The sequence below is a fragment of the Triturus cristatus genome, chromosome 3_1 (assembly GCF_964204655.1).
Source record: "Triturus cristatus chromosome 3_1, aTriCri1.1, whole genome shotgun sequence".
NCBI lineage: Eukaryota > Metazoa > Chordata > Amphibia > Caudata > Salamandridae > Triturus > Triturus cristatus.
Window position 1 is genome coordinate 505,110,382 of NC_140583.1, and position 19,857 is coordinate 505,130,238.

Here is a 19,857-nt window from a genome sequence, read left to right on the forward strand (position 1 = left end):
AGTACTCAACCTCTTATCATCCACATTTCGCTCTCTAACTTCCCCCTCTTCTCCTGCATTCAAAAACCTTCCCTTCCCTTTCTTTCAATTCATGCCCCTCTTCTTTAATTACTGAGACACTCAGGGCCCCACTGGTAACTTTGGATGTTGACCGCAGCAACCAGCATAAGGAAGTCTTCTTTTCAAAGCATACACTTAATGGTGATGTAAGTCACACACTTGGGGATTACTAGAGGGCAAACCTTAGAAACCCAAGACTACAGGTCTTTTAAGGCACCTGATTATACCGCTACACAGTATAGCCACCGCCTACAAATCAAGCTTGTCCCCTTCAGTACCTCATTATTTCTAACCCACATATGCTGGATTTCCTTTCATAAAATTGATAACATAAGCAACATGATGACTCAATTGTACTTTTCAATGCCACACCATAAGTTCTCTCTGCATTCAGAAGGACACTTTTTCCTGTCATTCTCCACCAGAACATTCATATTGTACGGAGGAACAGCCTTGATCCCCGTTCCCATAAACCAAGTACCCACTTTTCCAATGAGGACATTTGTGTTTCCCTTGATGATGAATGACAGCAACATCTTTTATCCCTTGAACCCAACCAGAGCAGCCATTTATTTTAAACTATGAATTTCGCTCATTCTTAGAAAAAAAGCCTGCACAAAATAACTCAGTTTTGAGAACGGCAAGCCACAACAACCTCATCCAGATTCAGCTACAACCATTCAATCACCACAGCCTAAACCTAAATGGCAAATTGCTCTTTGCGATGTCTCCAAGAAAGTAGTAGATCAGCGACTTGTAATTATTGACACTATAGTGCACCAAAATCTTGACCTTCTTGTTCCTACTGAGAATTGGTTCAATGACGTGCCAGAGAGTGTAGTGGATCACCTTCTTCCTCCTGACTAATTCATTTCTTGTTGTGCTCAGCCATGAAAGATGAGGTGGACAACTCGGTTCACAGCAGGCAATTAACTTCTTTCTCTTTGTTATCATTTCAGTGTCTGCCTTTTGGATATATAATTTTCAAACACACCCCTGAGACTAAATGTAATTTATCATCCACCAAGAGACAATGCAAAAACCTTAAAAAACATTTTAAAAAGTATGGAGCACATTACTAACAAACATGTTATCTCAGAATCCACTATTTTCTTATGAAATTTTAACCTTCACTCTGGTAACTCAGAAACACTGCTGCTAATACACTCACCTCATTGATTTCCAGCAATGATCTAATTGAACACTGCCACAACCCTACTCATCATAAATGTGTTATCTTGGATGTAATCAATGTAAGAATTATCTGCTGAGTATTAAAAACCCAATTCCCATAGAATGATCAGACCATTTCCAGGTACCTTTCCTCTGTTTTCTACACGCAGTAGAACATTTCTCATCAAAACAAACAGAAGTTAAACTTGTTTTGTGACAGCAAAAACATTAATATCAATTCCCTGACATTAGTAGTTTCTACTCTGTTTTTTCTCCTCATCCCAACCAAAATGGCAGTGTCTACCCTACAAACTACAAAAAATTACCGATGTCCTCGAAGTGGGAGCTCCTCCCAAAACTGAAAGAAAAAGATTGAATTCTTCTTCCCCGTCGTTTCCCACAGAACTCTACAATTGAGGAACATCTTCCTTGGTCTTACACTTTTAGAAACCTTGCTCTCAGAGAGTGTATGGGCACAGATGACCCAGTCTTTAACTGGTTTTTTTCATAATCAGCAGGTCAAAAATATTAATTGCTTCTCAAGTTCTGTCCCTTTAACCCAAGGTCTTCCTCAAGGTTCTATTCTGGCTCGCTCTCAGTCTCTCTTTAAACTGTCTATAGAACAACTCAGAGCCTTATAGGAGAACTCAGTAACCTTTTGTCATTATTATGCTGATGATACACATCTGTACCTTAAGATCTGCTCTCCCAACGATTGCTCCTTGACTAAAAAAATGTGCAAGACTGGATGATGACAAACCACTTGAAATTGAGCTCTTCAAAATTTCTCCTTATTTTGTCGACTCATTCTAGTATACTAGCTCAATGATGGACTGGTTACTGTAACATTAGTGACTGAAAACCCACTATCATAGACAGAAGAAAGTGTCTGGGTGTCACTCTGAATGAAAGACTAACAGCCTTATTCAAAAATTGACGGATGGGATAGTCCAGCAGAAATGTGCCAGATGTCCCTTCCACAGAATTACAAGTGCATTATAGTGTGTAACAATTGTAATTTGACCGACTGAATATCCATCACATTTTGCTTTTTTTAAAATTTTTAATTTTATGATGTTTCCTGAACAACATTATAGCACAACATTGGCATCACCTTCAGCATCTCTTATTTCCACCCTCACCCGCCATTATACATCAAACCTCGTTGTATCTTGAACATTTTGAACATTAATCATGATGACTCTTCATAACAAGGAATGATGCCTTCAGTTTATTAAACTACTCTCAGTATCTAGACCCTGTAAACATGCATTCCTATGGATCTAATGAGTATTCACTACACATCATATCATATAGATTCTTACCCAACTACTTCTTCCTCCCATCCTCCCCAAATTTTCTCACATTTTCTCGTACCGCGTGTCCATTATATATTTACTTCTCCATCATTATACAGGCAACCATCCCAGGCTTCCTGTCTATAACTCTTAGTACATCAGCGCATCCTTTTTACTACACAAGATCTCTTTTTGCTACCATAAATCCCAAATTAACAAGGTTTCGTTTGTATTGTGTCAAGTCGGAGTTATTCCATATACCCAGCACGATCATCTTGAGGTCTGCCTCAATGCGTCAGTTTGTTGATCCCTTTAATTTTTTGAGAACAGTGTGCCAGAACATTTGCAGGTTTGCACATTCCCATAAAGTGAGCATGAACGTCCCTGCCGCTCCAAAGTTTGAGACATTGGTTATGACCTGCCTTTCCAATTTTCTATAGTAAGGTTCTACTATAATAGATTTGATGCAATATTTTTAGGTGGATCAACCTAAAGCTGGGTTTAATTGCAACATCCACAGGAAATCTGATTGCAGATTGCCGAACATCCTCAACTATATCCCCAATGTCAGTGAGCAAATGTTCCTGTAATTTCCCCAGTCCAGTCTGTGTGTTCCTCATCAATGTTCTATATGTTTGCAATATACGCTTCGTTCCTATAGACCCATCAAGTAATCAAAACATTTGTATCCTATTTGCTCTGCCGAGGCTAAAACGGTACCACTCCATTGGCACCCCAAACATCTTTGAGTTGAGACAGTCCAATATCACCCGATTTACAGAACCTCAAGTGTCATCACCTGTGGCATTCTAAATCCCACCCATAGGTGTGTTTTGGGGTGAATCGTTTATCGCATTTCATTTCCTTGTTAAGTCTATGCTAAGTGTGGACCACTATCGCTGCAGCCGGTATGATGTCCTTCCCTAGCTTCCCTCCCTATAACGCGTGTACGTAACTTTTGTCACCCAGTTCCTGCTGAACCATATGAAAACCAGTCACCCAGAGCCGTGAATGCCCATTCAGTAATTGTAACTACTTGGGCCCCCTGCAATATCTTTTAATATTTGATAGTGCAATACCTCCTCCGTATTTGGACCTCTGCAGTGTTCTCATTGCAATTCTCGGCTGACCCCCTGCCCACAACAGTGTCATCAGCAATGTATTGATTTTCACAAACAGTGCGACGGACAGTTTTACAATATAAGGCAGTTTTGGGAAAGCTATCATTTTGAACATTGCTGCTCTGCTGAGAATGGACAGCGGCAATGCACTCCAGTGCTTAATATCCCCTTCCAACCTATGCATCATCGGAACCAGGTTGTGATCGTAATGTGCCTTTGCCTCCTTAGTTATCAATATGCCCAAGTGCTTAAAGTTTCTCATCTCAATTCTCAACAGCAATGGTAGGTCCGCTGGTGCCAGCCAGCTCCTCAGCGGGAAAATCAGGGACTTCTCCTAATTAATGGGTAGCCCTGAGAATTCACCATAGCAATGGAAGATTTCACTAAGTCTTGATAGGAAGGCATCTGACTTGGCCAAATAAAGCAAGATATCATCCGCATGCAATCATATCCTCTCCTCCCAGTCATCATTCCATTTCCATCCTCGTACCTGGGCATTCACTCAAATCAACTCCGCCAGTGCCTCTATCGCCAGTGCAAACAGCATAGGCGACAAAGGACACCCCGGTCTTGTACCCCTCCCTACCAGGAAATCATTTGACAGCTGCCATTGAGCTGGACTTCTTTACGGATTAGTATTTAACAGTTTAACCCATCTCAGATTTTTAGGTCCAAATGCCATTTTCTCCAAGATTGCAAAACGGAAAAGCAATTGCAATGAGTTGAACGTATATTTGATGTCCAGCGATGCTATGACCAGGGGCTCCCCTATGTCATTATAGCTTGCTAGTTTATTATGTAGGCACCTTAAATTTAGTTTTGTCTACCTGTGAGGCATAAAAACCGGTCTGATACAGACTCGAATATTACCGATTTCAGCCTGTTTGCCAACACCTTTGCCAGCACTGTTGTGTTGAGTAGAGAAACTGGACGGTATGAGACATTTCCCTGCCTTAGGGATCAGTGTGATTGTTACAGCTTCTAAGTCTAATGGCAGTGCTCGTAGTTGAAAAGCTTCTATTTATACCGCATGCAAGAGGCCTGCATTGTCTTAAAGAAATCCATAGGAAGTCCATTGGATCCCCGCATAATTCCCAATTGCAAATGTGCAAGTGCATCTCTGACCTCTTCCATCCTGATGTTTTCCTCAAACAAATTCACATGTGTAGTCAAGTATCTAGTAGGCCAATACCCAGCGAAATCGCCTATCTCTTATGGCGACGTTGCGGACTGTGACTCATGGAAACGTTTAAAGTAATCTACAAACACTGTGACTATTGTTCCATTTTCTACCATTCTCACTTCATCTGCTGTTACTATCTCTGTGATGTGATTAGATTCTCTTTCACAATTCCCCAACCATGTGAGTATTTTCCCTGCTTTATCTCTGGTTTTGTACAGCTGCTTTTGTTTTACTAGGTAGGTTGTCTTGACTTCGTGTTTGGCGACTGCTCTATATTCTTCCTTTTTAAGGCCTGGTTTCCTTCTATCGCTCTCCGTTGGGGCATTAACATAGCCTCTTTCCAATCTGATCGGATATTGCTCAAGCTCAGTCATATGTCGGTGTCTCTTCCTTCTATCTCCCACCTGGCCATATGCCACTCCCATTTCTCTTCTGGTCTCTTAGCCTGTAGCTTTACTGACAATGGGAATGGTCAGAGATCCGTAGTGCATATTATTTGGCATCTTTGACTTTATGCATGGAAAAGTAATCTATTCTAGACAGCATGTCATGTGCCCCTGAACAGAAAGAGTACCTTCTCTCAGTCCCATGCATCGCTCTTCACACATCTTCCATACCTGTAACTTGGGAGGACCCCTCTAGTTTCCACTTCAGAGTAGAATTAGCCTGTTTTGTGCTCAATTTGTCCAAATCTGTGGCACCTCTGTCTGTAATTATCCCAACTACTGTAATCTTCTGTAGTCCAGGGGGCACAAAAGCATTAACCAGCATTATGGTTCCACCTCCCGCTTGCAAGTATACCATCTCAGCTTTGTATCTGGTGAGTGGTTTTATCTCCAATCCCCTTTTAATTAAATTAAGTCCACAATTATAGTATTTGCGTCATTTGATGCACTTACGGACAGCGCAAACTGTCCCGTTCCACTCCATTGAAGGAAAGATATGTGTCTGAACTTCCTGCTTAGTCAGCTGATGTTGCTGTATACCCTCGACCCCCATCAACCACCACCCTACTTTACCGTGCTGTGGTATTCAAAATGGCCACCACCCTAATTCATGTCATATCTGTTGTACAAATACCAAGCAAACAAAAGATGTTGGACAGAGCGCTAAAACCTTTCAGACACTCACCCCCAGTCACAGATCTGGGTTGAATCCATCATCATTCTTTAGCTCACTTCGCCACCTCAGTTCAGACCCAGCTATATGCAAATCAGTCTTGATCCTGTACCTCATGGGAACAGTCCAGCCCGAACTGCCAAGCCAGGTCTTCCTTCAACAGGAAACAAGCATCCTGAGACCGGTTTCTGGGTAATACCCATCATCAGCCAGGCTAGCTCGAATCTAGTGGCAAAGTGAGCAAGGGACCCAAGTCTGGGTATACCCTACCAACTTAGGGCGAACAAAGCAAACACAAGGAGATGATGGACGGAGCGCTGAAACTTTTCACTCACCCGCAGTGACAGATCTGGGTTGAATCCATCATCATGCTGTAGCTCACTTTGCCACCTCAGTTCAGACCCAGCTAAATGCAAATCAGTCTTGACCCTGTGCCTCATGGGAACAGTCTAGCCTGAACTGCCAAGCCAGGTCTTCCCTGAACCGGAAACAAGCATCCTAGGACCGGTTTTTGGGTAACACCCTTCATCAGCCAGGCTAGCTTGAATCCAGCCACCTCCCGCTCCCCATGTACCGTTGTGTAACAGCCCGCTTCATCTGCCCATGATTGTATGATGTGAAACGGCAATGCTTTCTTGAACAATATCGCTACCCCTCTGGACACAGTTGTGTAACCTGAGCCTAGACATTCCGGGTTATACCGTTCATATGCATTTTTTGCAAGCATACTATCTCAGCTTTGTATCTGGTGAGTGGTTTTATCTCCAATCCCCTTTTAATTTAATTAATTTAAGTCAACAATTATAGTGTTTGCGTAATTTGATGCACTTACGGACAGCACACTCTGTCCCGGTCCACTCCATGGAAGGAAGGAGATGGGTCTGAACCTCCTGCTTAGGTCTGCTGATGTCGCTGTATCCCCTCAAACCCCCACCCCCAATCAACCCTCACCCGACTTTACCGTGCCGTGGGATTCAAAATGGCCACCACCCTAATTCAGGTCATGTTTGTTGTCCAAATACCAACATCTTAACAATTCAAAATTCCAACAAGTGTTTTCCAGTAGTCTAGTTAAGTATTGGTAGTCTCTTTCAAGGGACTATAAGTGTTGCCACAGACTGTTTCGGACACAGGGCAATGCATCTTTCCTCTCCCAGTTGTGGTCTTTGTGACTTTATGCTGTGTCTTCAGTTTCAGTTCCACCGCTCTGTAGCGTCAGACATGTGAGTCAATAGTAATAATCCTCTAGTACCAGATGGCATCTAGCTTTCAAAGCAGACTCAGTATAGGATTATATAATATTATCAGCTATCATTAATATCACATGCAGGTCACTCCCCTTTCCTCTGCCATCAAAAAGTTTGTTCTATCATTGGGGGGCGCTAGAGAGCCTGAAGCAAGATGGCCGCACATTAGTGCAGCTCCACCGGCCAGGCAAAATATATCCGCCCAATATCCTCACATCTAGCACCCACGGACCCCGAAATAAACGCTGAGAGTGCAGAAGGGACACCGCTGCATAGTACTGCTCTGAAACACTGCTTGAGGGCGCGCAGAGGCTGCAGACACGAGGTGTGTGCGACCGGGCACAGACAGGCCCATGATCTCACGCGGCCCGAGGGGCGCCAAGACAGCGGAGGGGCAAACCACAACTCTGCAGCCCATGAACTGTAGCTGTGCTGACGTTGCGAAGGGGACCGCAAGAGGGTTCTAGGTTGTGGAAGCCGGTATCGCGTGGGCTCTGGTCTACCTGCTGGGGCTTTGCCTGGAGGTGTGAGACGGATTGGGCTGAGGCGTGGCTTGCTGGCTCTGGCGCGAAAGACATTGACACCGGCTGCGGGGGCGCTTGCTGACTAACCTGCTGATCAGGTGGCCCGCCGGAGGCAAACGTAGAGCAGAGAGGTGGCGGTGTCGCCATATCAAAACCCTGGATGCCGAGACGGAGGGTCGAGAGAGGGCCTACAAGCAGTGAGGACCCACCATGGATTGCCGGGACGCACCAGGGAGACTGCAGAGGTCACCATAATCAAGGAGGAACTTTTACACACGCACACAAAAAAGATTTTTTTTAAAAAGAAAAAAGACCTGAACCTTCCACATAGTGGCTGTGCAGTGGAGGATGAGGGTGCACTGGGCCCGCGATTTGAATGCATGAAGGCAAAGCAAATACTAAGTGCTCAGCCGGTGAAGTAACTGGGGAGAGGCCTCAACTGTTTGTCAGCGGATGTGTGGGGCATAGGATTCGGACCTGAGGGCCATCACTCAAACATCTGAACAGTCAGACGGAACGATTCTGCTGCATACAGATAAAGATCCCTGCCAGTCGCGAGAGAAGCCGCCATTTTGAGATCACATATAAAAATGGGCAAACCGGATAAGGGACAGCCTCGCCTTAGATTTGAAGTGAGAAAACGGCGCAAAATTATTAGGGCGCCCAGGAACAGTCCCCAGCTGCGCTGGACTCTACTCAACTTGCAGCGACACTTCAGGCCATGCAGCAGTGCCTTATGTCCATAGACAGTAAAATGAACACCTTGAGCCAACGGATGGTTTCCATGGGGACCAAACTGGATAAACAAGCCTCCAGTATCACAGAGGCGGAGCAGAGGATTTCTAATGTAGAAGATGATGTTCAAGCCACAGCAAGCAACTGCACCGACATGGAGAAGCTCCTCTCCATCATTCAGGCCAAAAATGAAGATTTAGAGGCACGTTCTTGGTGCAGCAACATTTGCATTATCGGCATTCCGGAGTCCACCAATACCGGAAAGATGGAGGAATATGTGCAACAGATCCTTATCGAACTGTTCAGCCGAGAAAGCTTGTCAGCATTGTTTGTAGTCGAGCGCGCCCACAGATCTTTGGCAGCGAGGCCGTCCTCTGGTGCGCCCCATGCCGGTAATTGCCAAGCTTTTAAATTACCGTGATCATGACGCAAATCTTTGTCAGGCCTGCGAGAAAGCTGATCTAACTAGCGGGGATTCCAGGTGGCCTTCTACCTGGATTTTACAGCTGCGGTGCAAGCGGCATGGAGAGCATATACAACGGTTAAGAAGCAACTACAGAAAGCAAACACCACATATGCCGTGTTATACCTGGCAAGGCTGCGGACTGACTACGAGGGACAGCAAAAAATGTACAATTCCCCCAAGGCGGTGCAAGTGTTCCTGAAAACCATGCTAAAAAAAAACGCACCCAACGCTCGCAGCAATCGATAGACTAGTATCAAGAATGAAGGCAGACCTTCGTTTTGAGCCTACACAAAGACCGTGAATATGCTGCAGACTTACACAGGGTAACTGTGGTGCGGACTGTGACCCGTACCGCCTGGCCACCTTCATGATGGAGGCTGTTCGGGCTCCTAATGACCCTCCAGTTGGTGATCCCCGCTTTTATTTTTCTCTTAAGAAGGTTTTCTAAGTGTTGGGGGTGGGCTCTGTTATACACTGTCCTCAGCATATTTGGGATGCTGTTGTGGATGGGATGGGGTAAGGGGTGGGGAGTTCTCTTTTCCTGTTTTGCGGGACTGTTCTATATGGCTTGCTGCCATCTTGGCATCTCTTTATTCGGTATTTGGTCGCATATTGATGGTCCATATGTCTTGGATATGTTAGATGGCTGGGGTTACACAGACAGATAGTGCTTCAATTGCATGTGTGACGTGGAATGTGCATGGGCTGAACAGTCCCAAGAAAATAAGATAAGTTTTAGCACAACTCGACAGACACCACATCAAGGTAGCTCTCCTCCAGGAGAAACATCTTACTAAACACAATGAGAATAGGATAGGTGCAGACTGGGCGAGGTATCGCATGTTTTCTTCGTACTCATCCTACGCAAAAGGGGTGGCTATACTAGTCAAAAAAGGCACTTCCTTCATAGTGCTCAACTCAGCCATAGATGGCAACTGAAGGTATGCCATTGTCCATAGTAAACTTCATGGGATGCACATCACATTAGTGAACACCTATGGGCCCAACATGGACAAACCAAAATTCTATGAGGAGCGGCTGAGGATACTGTGAGGGTGGCCAGAATCAGAAATAGTATGGGGTGGAGACCTCAATACACATTTAGATCTCTCCAAAGATAAATCGAGCCAGCAAAGAGGGCATTCTCCTAGGGCTGTAAATGTCATTATAGCAGGAATGGAGGAACTCAGGCTTGTGGACACAAGGAGAAAGCAAAATGTGGACACATTAGAAGGGACTTGCATGTTCACTGCCCATGGAAGTTGGTCAAGGCTAGACTACTGGCTCCTCAGCGAAGAGGCTAATACATGGGTGTCCGACATTGCTAGGCTACCCAGAACTCTGTCAGACCACAATCCGGTCAAGCTCACACTACATATCCCGACTATGATCCCCTGTCAGTTTACTTTGAGATTTAAAGCTGAGGCGCTGCTTGACCCGACATATAAGGACACGATCAGAGAAGCTATTTAGCAATACTTTACTCTCAACATGGGGACAGTTAGTGAAGCGGCCACTCTCTGGGAGGCCTTTAAAGCCGCGATAAGAGGGACTTGTATCAGTACAAATGCAGTCATATTAAGGGATATCAGGGGGCGGCTCTCGAGGATGGAGGCTGCATTGAAGCAGCTCGAACGCGATCAAGAAACATCTCCAAACTTGGCTACACTGGCCAAAATTAAAGAACTGGTGGGAGAATATAATGAACTGGCGGCTGTTGAGGGGAAGTACCTGTCAAGGAGATATTTGGCAAGAGCGTATCGTGAGGGCAGTCGGCCAGGGCATAATCTTGCTGTCAGGGTTAAGATGAGGCAGGACCATAACACTATTACTCAGATCACGGACGATATGGGGGAGGATCACTATACACCACACGCAATCACTGCCCAGTTTCAGAAATTCTATGCTAATCTCTATACATCAAAGGGTGGGACTGAATCAGAGGAATTGAATGAGTACTTAGCTGATATCGCTCTTGTCTGGCTGTCTAACGCGCAACAGGAGTACCTGTCTCGGCCGATAGAGGCAGAAGAAATCAGGGACACGATTCAGGCCCTTCCTATTAGGAAGGCGCCGGGCCTGACGGACTCTCAAGCGAATTCTACAAGGCGTATGCAGACGAGTTGGAGCCTCATTTGCTAGCTATGTATGAAGAGGCCAATGAAAAAGGGCGATTTCCATCCACACTCAGAGAGGCCCTGATTATTGCCCTGTTAAAAAAGACAAAACCCCATCACGATGTGAGTCATACTGCCCGCTTTCTCTCATCAATATAGATACTAAAATTCTGGCGAAGATACTTGCCACTAGACTTCAACCTTTGCTCCAGAGTATGGTTTTGCCAGATCAGTCCGGCTTTATACCGAAGAGATCTACGGCGCATAATCTGCGCACGATCTTCACCTTGTTCCATATCCTAAATCCTGAATTACCGGTAGTGGCCATCCTGCTAGATGCAGCTAAGGCCTTTGATTCCATCGAGTGGGGTTATATGTTTCAAATATTGGAAAAAATGGTGCTCCCCATGTTCTTCTGCAGGTGGGTGAGACTCTTATACACTGACCCAACAGCAAGGGTAAGGATTGAGGGTCTGACGTCGGAACCTATAAAGATTCGCAGAGGGACAAGACAAGGGTGCCCTTTTCGCCACTTCTTTTTCAATACTATTGGAACCCTTGGCCTGCATTATCAGACAACGGCACAGGGAGTCCGCCCTGCGCTTCGCACTGAGACCGGTCAGCATCTCGCTGTATGCGGATGACATGTTATGTTATGTTATGTTAAAAACCATTTATAACGCGCACTTTCACCAACGGTTTCTTGGCGCTCAATGACAAGTGACGATGAGCCAGGATGAGAGAGTTAGTCATATGCAGAGCGGAAAAGCAGAGTTTTTAAAAGTCTGCGGAAGCAGTCATACTTTGGGCAGAGACGGAGTGAAGATGGCAAAGAGTTCCAGGTGGACGGAGCCAGGACAGAAAAGGACAGGCCACCGTGCTTTTTCCTTTTATACTTAGGGGTATCAAGGAGATTAAGAGATGCGGATCGGAGAGCTCTAGAGGGGATGTGACGGGACAGGCTCGAAGAAATAAAGGCGGGGGCTGCATCCGAGAGGGCCTTAAAGGTAGAACATGCCAGTTTGAAAATGCAGCGTTTGGAAATAGGGAGCCAATGCAGACTGTGGAGGAGGGGAGTGACATGCCGATATTTGGACTGGTGGAAAATCAGGCGGGCAGCTTGATTCTGCACCAGCTGTAATCGATGAAGGTGGCAGGCAGGAATGCCCGCGTACAGCATGTTGGCGTAGTCGACATGGTACTGTCCGTCAGGGAAAAACAGAAGTACTTAGGGCCGATACTACAGGAATACATCCGCTTTGGGCGTTTCCCGGGTCTTAGTATAAATTGGGCAAAATCAATCACTGTGCCTTTGACGGAATGCACGACACCGTATGATCTAGAGTTTCCCCTTGAGTGGGCTGTCGACCCTGTCAAGTATTTAGGCATAATAATACAACGCAACCCAGATGTAGTGGTAAGAGAAAACTATGGCAGGGCATATTGCAAGCTAGAGCATCAGGTAACAAGGTGGATCGGGCTGCCGCTCTTGCTGGCGGACAGAATTGCTCTCATTATAATGATAGTACTCCCATGATTTGTGTACCTTTTTCGTAATATACCCATTAGGCTTCCAAGTCAATTTTGAAAAAAAACTACGCTCACAATTGTTGAAACTGGTCTGGGGCGGCAAACCACCCCGGTTAAGCTACAACGCACTTACATTGGACTACAAAAAAGGCAGCTTTGGAGTCCCCGACCTGTACCTGTACTATCTTTGTGCCCAGGCACAATATGCTCACTATTGGTATAACCATCATGCGTTCATTCCGCACGTAGCTGTGGAGGACAGGGATGCACACCCAATTCCTCTGCGCAGCATCCTAACACACTATAAACAAAGTACGCCAAAAAATTAGATTAACACTTTACACTGTACTATATCAGCCTGGCAGGCGATAGGTCGCCTAACGGCAAAGCTTCCGATAAATATACACCGCTCCTCCCTCTTGCACATCACGCTGCACTATCTGTCATACAAGAAGCAGGGGCTGTGCGCTCCCTTAGGTTAGCGGGTATAGATCAAATGCAAGACCTGTTCCCGAATGGCACTTTCTTGACACCGGAGGAGCTGCATTATGTACAAAACAAGACACCGCTATTTATGTTTACATACCGCAGACTAAGGGCTGCCGTAAAGGCACTTTACCACACGTTCCCTGATGAGCCACTGTCATTACAAGCACTGCAGACATTACTAGTGAGCCCAGCGAGACAGAAATTAATCCCTAAGCTCTACCAAGCGGTAAGGGAGGAAAGTCTTCCGGGCATGGATAACAGCCTAGCCCTCTGGAATGACACACTTGAGGCCCAAATCATGCAAAAGGAATGGGAACACAGTTGCCAGCTCACTGCGTCCCTGAGCTCGAACGGCAATCTAAGTATTATACATTTTAAATACTATTTAGTCTATTATACACCTGCCCGGTTACAGAAGTATGGGCTCAGAGAATCTGACGAATGCAAAAGGTGTGGATCTCAAGGGGCAGATTTTATACACTTGGCATGGTATTGTCCGAGAATACAGGGGTTCTGGGATGAGGTGGTATCTCGGCTGCAGATAATGACTAATACTGTATTACACGGATGTCCAAAAGCAGGCTTTCTGGGTATTATGCCTAATCTCAAAGGCGCAAATGGAAAATTTGAGCATATTACTATGCTTCTTGCCAAAAGGAGGGTGGCGATGACTTGGGAAAGTAGGGTGGCTCCTCGGCTTGATCAATGGGTGCAAGATCTGGTATACTGTAAAGAAAATGTGGAACTATATGCGGAGGAGTTACCGCCGACATCAAGGCCAAAAGACATTTGGGAGCCACTGCTAGGCTATCTGAGGACGCAAGATTTACCTTTATCAGACGACTAACAAGTTTGAGCACTATTCCATGTAATTAGATCGTATACTGTAACCGAAATGAACCCCGGTCTGTTGTGATGCGATCATGTAATGTTGTATCAGCAAGGCATGTACGGTTGGTTGTTGTTACTTGTATGTTGTCAAATAAGCCACTAATGTAATAAATAAATACAATTTGTTCTCTCATTATGTAGGATGTACCGTTTGGCAGCATAAACAAATGTGTACTTCATGTTTAGCAGCCATAGTGTTCTCTTCATGGACATAAATGCCCCATCCTCTTTGCACGAGATTCGTGTAGCCTGGGAATATGTTCATGTGGCTGACATCTATTTGCCAGGGACTGTGATTGTGGGAGATTTGTAGTATGTTGTCTCAGTCTCTAAAGTTCCGGAGGTGGGCAATGATGGGCCGCTGCAGCGCATTGAGCTTAGATGGAGCCACGGGCACCCTCTGGGTACGTTCCACTGAGAAGAACATAGATGGTTTGTCTCGCAAGCAGTTTTCATTAGCAACTCCTCCAACAACAGTTCCTTGTTTAGTCCTTCCATTCTTTCTGGAACACCAGTTAGCCTTCCGCATCTTCCAGATGATCTGTGAGAATTTTCAAATCTTTAGCTATTGTGGCAAATTTCTGTACTGTTGGTCGAGTGCTGGCGATTGCTAATGCGGTCTCTGTCACACGGTCTGCCAACTTCCTGTGATCTTCATGTAATGTCTCAACCTTTTGACAAATCTACCTGAAGCCTGCAATGCATGCAGCTGTTGATTTTGTTACTGGGAGCAGTAAATTAGGTCATATTTTACCTATCCTACTTATGCTTCAGTTTTTTCTCATTGAATCAAGAGCCTTACACAAGACAACATGCATCACAAGGTTATACACTCAGCACACCTTGCTACCTAACAAGATTCTCTTTACAGTGTAAAAACACTTGCCATAGAATCACCTGTACCTTTAAAAGTGGGCACAGTCTCTAAATTGTTTGGACGCAGGTGGACTAAGGCTTGGAATTCCCTCCCACCAGCCTTATGCACTACTAAGTCCTTCGTATTGTTCAAGAAAGAATTAAAACTTCTACTTTTCCAAATATGCCTCCACTCAGGCCTTAACTAACTGCTCCCATTAGTTTTCTAACATTCACAACTTTTTTGTCACTCCAGCCCATTCTATTGCTTCCCCTTTCAGGGACTTCCCAGCTGTTTCCTGCCTGCCCTCTCTCCTGGCCTTAAGTGGAAGTTTCCAAACACACTCTCGCTTCAACTACTTACCTGGATGCGTCTTACTTCTATAATAAAATTAGATGGTTCAAAGACTGCTTCATTTACAAACTAATGTTTATAGTGCCTGCCTCTTGGAAATGTATATTCACTGATAAACATGCCTTCTCTTACTTAATGCATTTTTATTTTGCCAGTAAAATACACTGCTTTGTACAATTCTATGATTTATCTATGGCTGTAAAGCATACAATGCCCTGGTGCTATTTTTACATTTAGATGTTACTGGCTCCTGATGCCTGGAAAATTAGATGTTCCTTGTATTATTTCCACTGCCCTGTTCAATCTGTATTTTGGTATGGTTTTGTTTTAATTTGTTCTGTATCTTTGGATGTACTGAACTATTACCTTTAACTATTGAAATTCTGTTTTTTTCTATTGTAAAGAGCTCTAATACCCTCGGACTATATTCACGCTACATAAAATGTAATCATAAATAAATATGAGGGTTGGCCTCCTTCTCAGTTATCTTGCTCTCCATACCCTCTCCACTTTATGCTCTTTCCCTCCCTCAATCCCCCTCCCAGACGTCCTATCTCCTCTTAATTCGCCCTACTTATCTCCACTTTTCATCCCTTTAGAACCATGTCACCTCATGTTTCAACCCTCTCTCCCGTATCCTCAGACAGTGGGTCTGGGGACCTTTTCCTATTTCTTTAAGCCCACATCAATCCCACCTTTCTTAACGACCTTTCTTCCGTTTAAACCTTTGCACACCAGTATTTGGTTTCTAGACCCTTATTAGACACCGGAACAGAAGTATCACTCAAGAAAATGGGCAGTGACTTCAAATGCATGCAACAATTTTGCTTGGCGAGCTAGAAATATATCTATGCAATCTTCAATAGTTGTCTTTAGCTAGTTGATCTTCAGCAGCATGTCAGTAATGGAGTGTAGGGAAGTAAATGGTTAATGGAGTTGAACCTCAGCTATCAGCTATATAGCGCTGTACCACCAAAATGTTGTGTGTGTGAGGTATGACACCTTGGACCAGGGATATTTGTGGACTGGAAACAAACAAAAATAGAGAAAGCAGAATGGTAGGGACATTATCTAATCTGACAACCTGCATTACATGCCGGGATAAAATATTACATACAATCACTAATTGCCAGAGGCTATTACCATAACCAAGAACAGATGAACTAACTGTAAGAAAAGAGAAGTATCTTCACAACTTTCAGACTGGTAATAAAGCAATTAATTGACTTCCAAATTACCTGTGAGCTCAATGCAGGATCAGGATCTATATCATAAGTCCAATCCCTCTCACAGAGTTCTGATCTGTAACCTGCATGGATGAGCCCTAGGAACATCCATTCAAGGATACAGATCAATCCAATAACTAACATCTGTGTTTAAAATTGTATGCAAGCTGACCATATGGAGTAAAGTTTGAATCCAGCCAAACTATGTGAATGAATAATATCAACCAGAGGGGAACATTAATATTATTAAGGAAAACAGGAGACAATGATTATAGAATAACCTACAATATATGAACTAGACTGTAAAACATGTGTCCTTTGTTATCATTATATATGATGGTAACTTCTCCATTAATACATTGAACATGTTGCAGCATTGCCTGATAGTCAATGTTGTTACAAAAATCAGCACAATGGCACCATCAACATCTGTCCTCTACAGCTGAGAGGAAGAGAATTTAGGCCATGTATGTAGGTTTAGGTCTGCCTGAAAGAAGTCCAAAGGAGTGCAGAAATTACAGTGCAATACAATGAAGACTTCTTTGAAACAATGAGCCAAACTTTCAGAGGGAGTCATATTCTATATTTGGAAGTACAGCAAACAGGTAAGTGCATCTTCTCTAAAGACATTTGTGTGGTTTAATGGTGAAGCACACATTAAACAGCATGAAGGGCAAGAAAATGGAACCCAACAGCATAAGCTAAGTCAGAAACAGGATCACTAATGAAAGAGAAATTGACATGACCAGAAGCAATGACTTGGGGACCTCTCATAAAGACCACGAAATACCATGATAATGACGCTTATTCTAGAATACGAAATCTTATGTGTTTGGGAGGCATGGATAGAAAAAGACAGGCTTACCATTTTCTGTGATGGATAGGAGGCACATCAAACGCAAACTTTCTACTGGAGACACCTGAGATATGACAGGGAACAGTAAGTATTTTATATACGTTAGCTTGCACATGTCTAGCTATACATGCTTCAGTCTAGCCCAGAAATCAACAACTCAAGTTAAGCAGGGTTTAAACTATGTAAATCCAAGAAAATAACCTTAGTAGCGGGTTCTGCATCTCATCCTTTACAACTTGTAATTGAAGCTGCTCAGTGACCAGCATATTATCATCCACCCTCAAATATGCTATAGATTTAAATCTGAAAGAAGTCAACTGCATGCCCCTAAGCACAACAGGACCCACTCTCACCAGTGCAAGGATACATTTGCAGCACAGCATATGCAAGCAGTGCTGGCTGTCAAGATTTTTTTAAACAAAGGTAAGCAATATGATTTCCTAGTATTCTTTTGGCCTCATTTTTGGGACATATTTTCCAGACAGAAAAACTGGAAATTACAGCATACTAGTTCAAAGCTACTGCTATGGTGGCTGCCAAGCCACGCCCCCAGTGGAACGTTACTCGGATGCTTGACTCATTTTGTGTGAATCTCAGACATTCACCACTGTTTCAGTTTATTTTATTTTTGTAGAGTTACTTAAAACAATTGCAATGCATGCAAGAAATTAAACCATATGTAAAATATTAATTCGCAATGATAAAATTTCATCATAATTAAAATATAAACATTTCTGTTGCTTACAAGTTAAAACAATACAGATTTAAACGTGCAAGAGCAACCAATATAAGTGGCCCAGTCAATGCAGCGATTGTTGCTCCTGCTGAGAAAATTAGTAATCCAAGGACTCCTTTGCCCCAAAAGTGCTTTAGTGACAGTTTGGCATTTTTGCTCTTGTCGCTTCAAGAAATCTAACTAGTCTGGAGTTCAATTGTGGTGATACTGGGTCGAAGCAAGCCAAAACTGCTTGCCTCCTTGTCCGAATTCCCCTTTGGTTAAAGGGGATTTTTAGCAGTTGCTTCCTTTCTTGAAGCATCTCTGAGCAAGAACAGATGGTATGGATGATGTCACCCTGTCTGTTTTTGCACAAACTGCATACTGTAAAAGTCTTCACCCTTTTCCATGGTGGAAGATGCTGTGTGCATGGTATCACTCCAAGTCGTATCTTTAGAAATTTTAATTTCTGTGCTTTTGGATAGCCCAGATTAAAATATTGTTGCGGGGCTAGAATCTTATAAGAATTCAGAGTCCTCCAGGCATGCGCTCTTGCTGAAAAAGCAGCTTTATCCTCCACAAGTGACTGTTTTTTAAGCGACTTCCAGACTAATTTCTTCAGAGTTGAATGGTGGCGCTGTGTATTCCATAAGGGCGATAAGCCTGTTTTTGCCAGTGCCTCCTGAAGATACAATCTTGCAGGAGAATTCTCCCTCTGTTGGAGATCTTGCCACAGAAGGTGGTTTGATGAGTTAGGGGTTGATGTTCTGATTTTATTCCAACAGTTTATGTATTCTCCATATCTGGCCCAAGTTTGCTTCAACAGGCCAAACTCCAGTCTAAGTTGCGCCGGGGAGGTATAGTTCGGGAGGCTAAACATAGTTCTCTATGCTTTTACAAGTGTTTCATCCGAAAGATTGGTGTCTCTCCCTTGCAGAGCTTCACTACCGTACGTGATTGTAGGTAGAATTTTAGCCCGTGCTACCATTAAAAGGGGGCTCAGCGTAGGCCCCAGTAGTTATGCTGATAAACTTTTCATGGTTAAAGCAAGGATCATCCCTTTTCTTTTGATCTCCTCTTGTTGGCGGGTAAATGATCCTTCTTTATCTACGTAGACACCCAGATACTTATAGGTCTCCGCTGGTTCAATGTGTGTGCCGCCCAGGTGCCATAGGTACTTTAAAAAATTTTTTGCTGTTAATTGTCATGGTCCTCTTTTTTTAAAGTTTATTGACAGGCTATTTTCTTCTGCGTAGTCCTGCAGACCGTTAAGAAGATGTTGGAAGCCAATTTATGGCTAAGCAGGACTACGTCGTCCGCGTATAGTAAATTGGACAAAGTGGTACCCCCCAGTCTGGGCGCGTGGGAGTTACAGGTGTTAAGTGTCTGTGGTAAGTCTGCCATGAATAAGTTAAATAAAATAGGGGCCAACACGCAGCCCTGTTTAAGTCCTTTGGTTGTTTTTACTTTTCTTGAGAGATGAGACCCTGATCCTAATTTCACCTGTACCTAGGTACCGGTATGTAAAAGCATTATCACTGATAAGAGGGTGTTTGGGATGCCCCATCTGGCTAGCTTTGTCCACAGTTTGGACCTCTTCCCGTTGTCAAATGCGGCGCTGAAGTCTATAAAGCAGACATGCAGCTGTGTTTTTCTCAATTTTGTTGTGTCCATTATCAACGAGATTGCCAAGATGTTGGATATTGTGCCAGAGTTTTTTCGGAAGCCTGTCTGATTTAGCGGGATTATTTCATTATTTTCTGCCCAGGTTGTTAGTCCATCTAGGAGTGTTCCCGCAAAATATCTGGCCTCATTATCGATCAGTGCTACTAACCGATAATTAGCTGGCAAGGCTTTGCTGCCACTTTTATGGATCGGAATAATTGTTGAACCTTTT

At 43.9% G+C, this 19,857-nt stretch overlaps 1 protein-coding gene across 2 annotated transcripts in view; it reads right to left on the minus strand.

Moving 5' to 3' along the window:
• The window catches only part of VPS33B (VPS33B late endosome and lysosome associated), a 613,489-nt gene that overhangs the window by 173,366 nt on the left and 420,266 nt on the right, over window positions 1–19,857 (minus strand). For both annotated transcript variants that reach the window (XR_014978823.1, XM_085644389.1), the window contains exon 17: window positions 17,255–17,309. Coding sequence is in view for 1 of the 2 variants with exons in the window: in XM_085644389.1 (XP_085500515.1) it covers window positions 17,255–17,309 (55 nt within the window). In the remaining variant the exon portion in view is untranslated. The remainder of the gene's footprint in view (window positions 1–17,254; window positions 17,310–19,857) is intronic.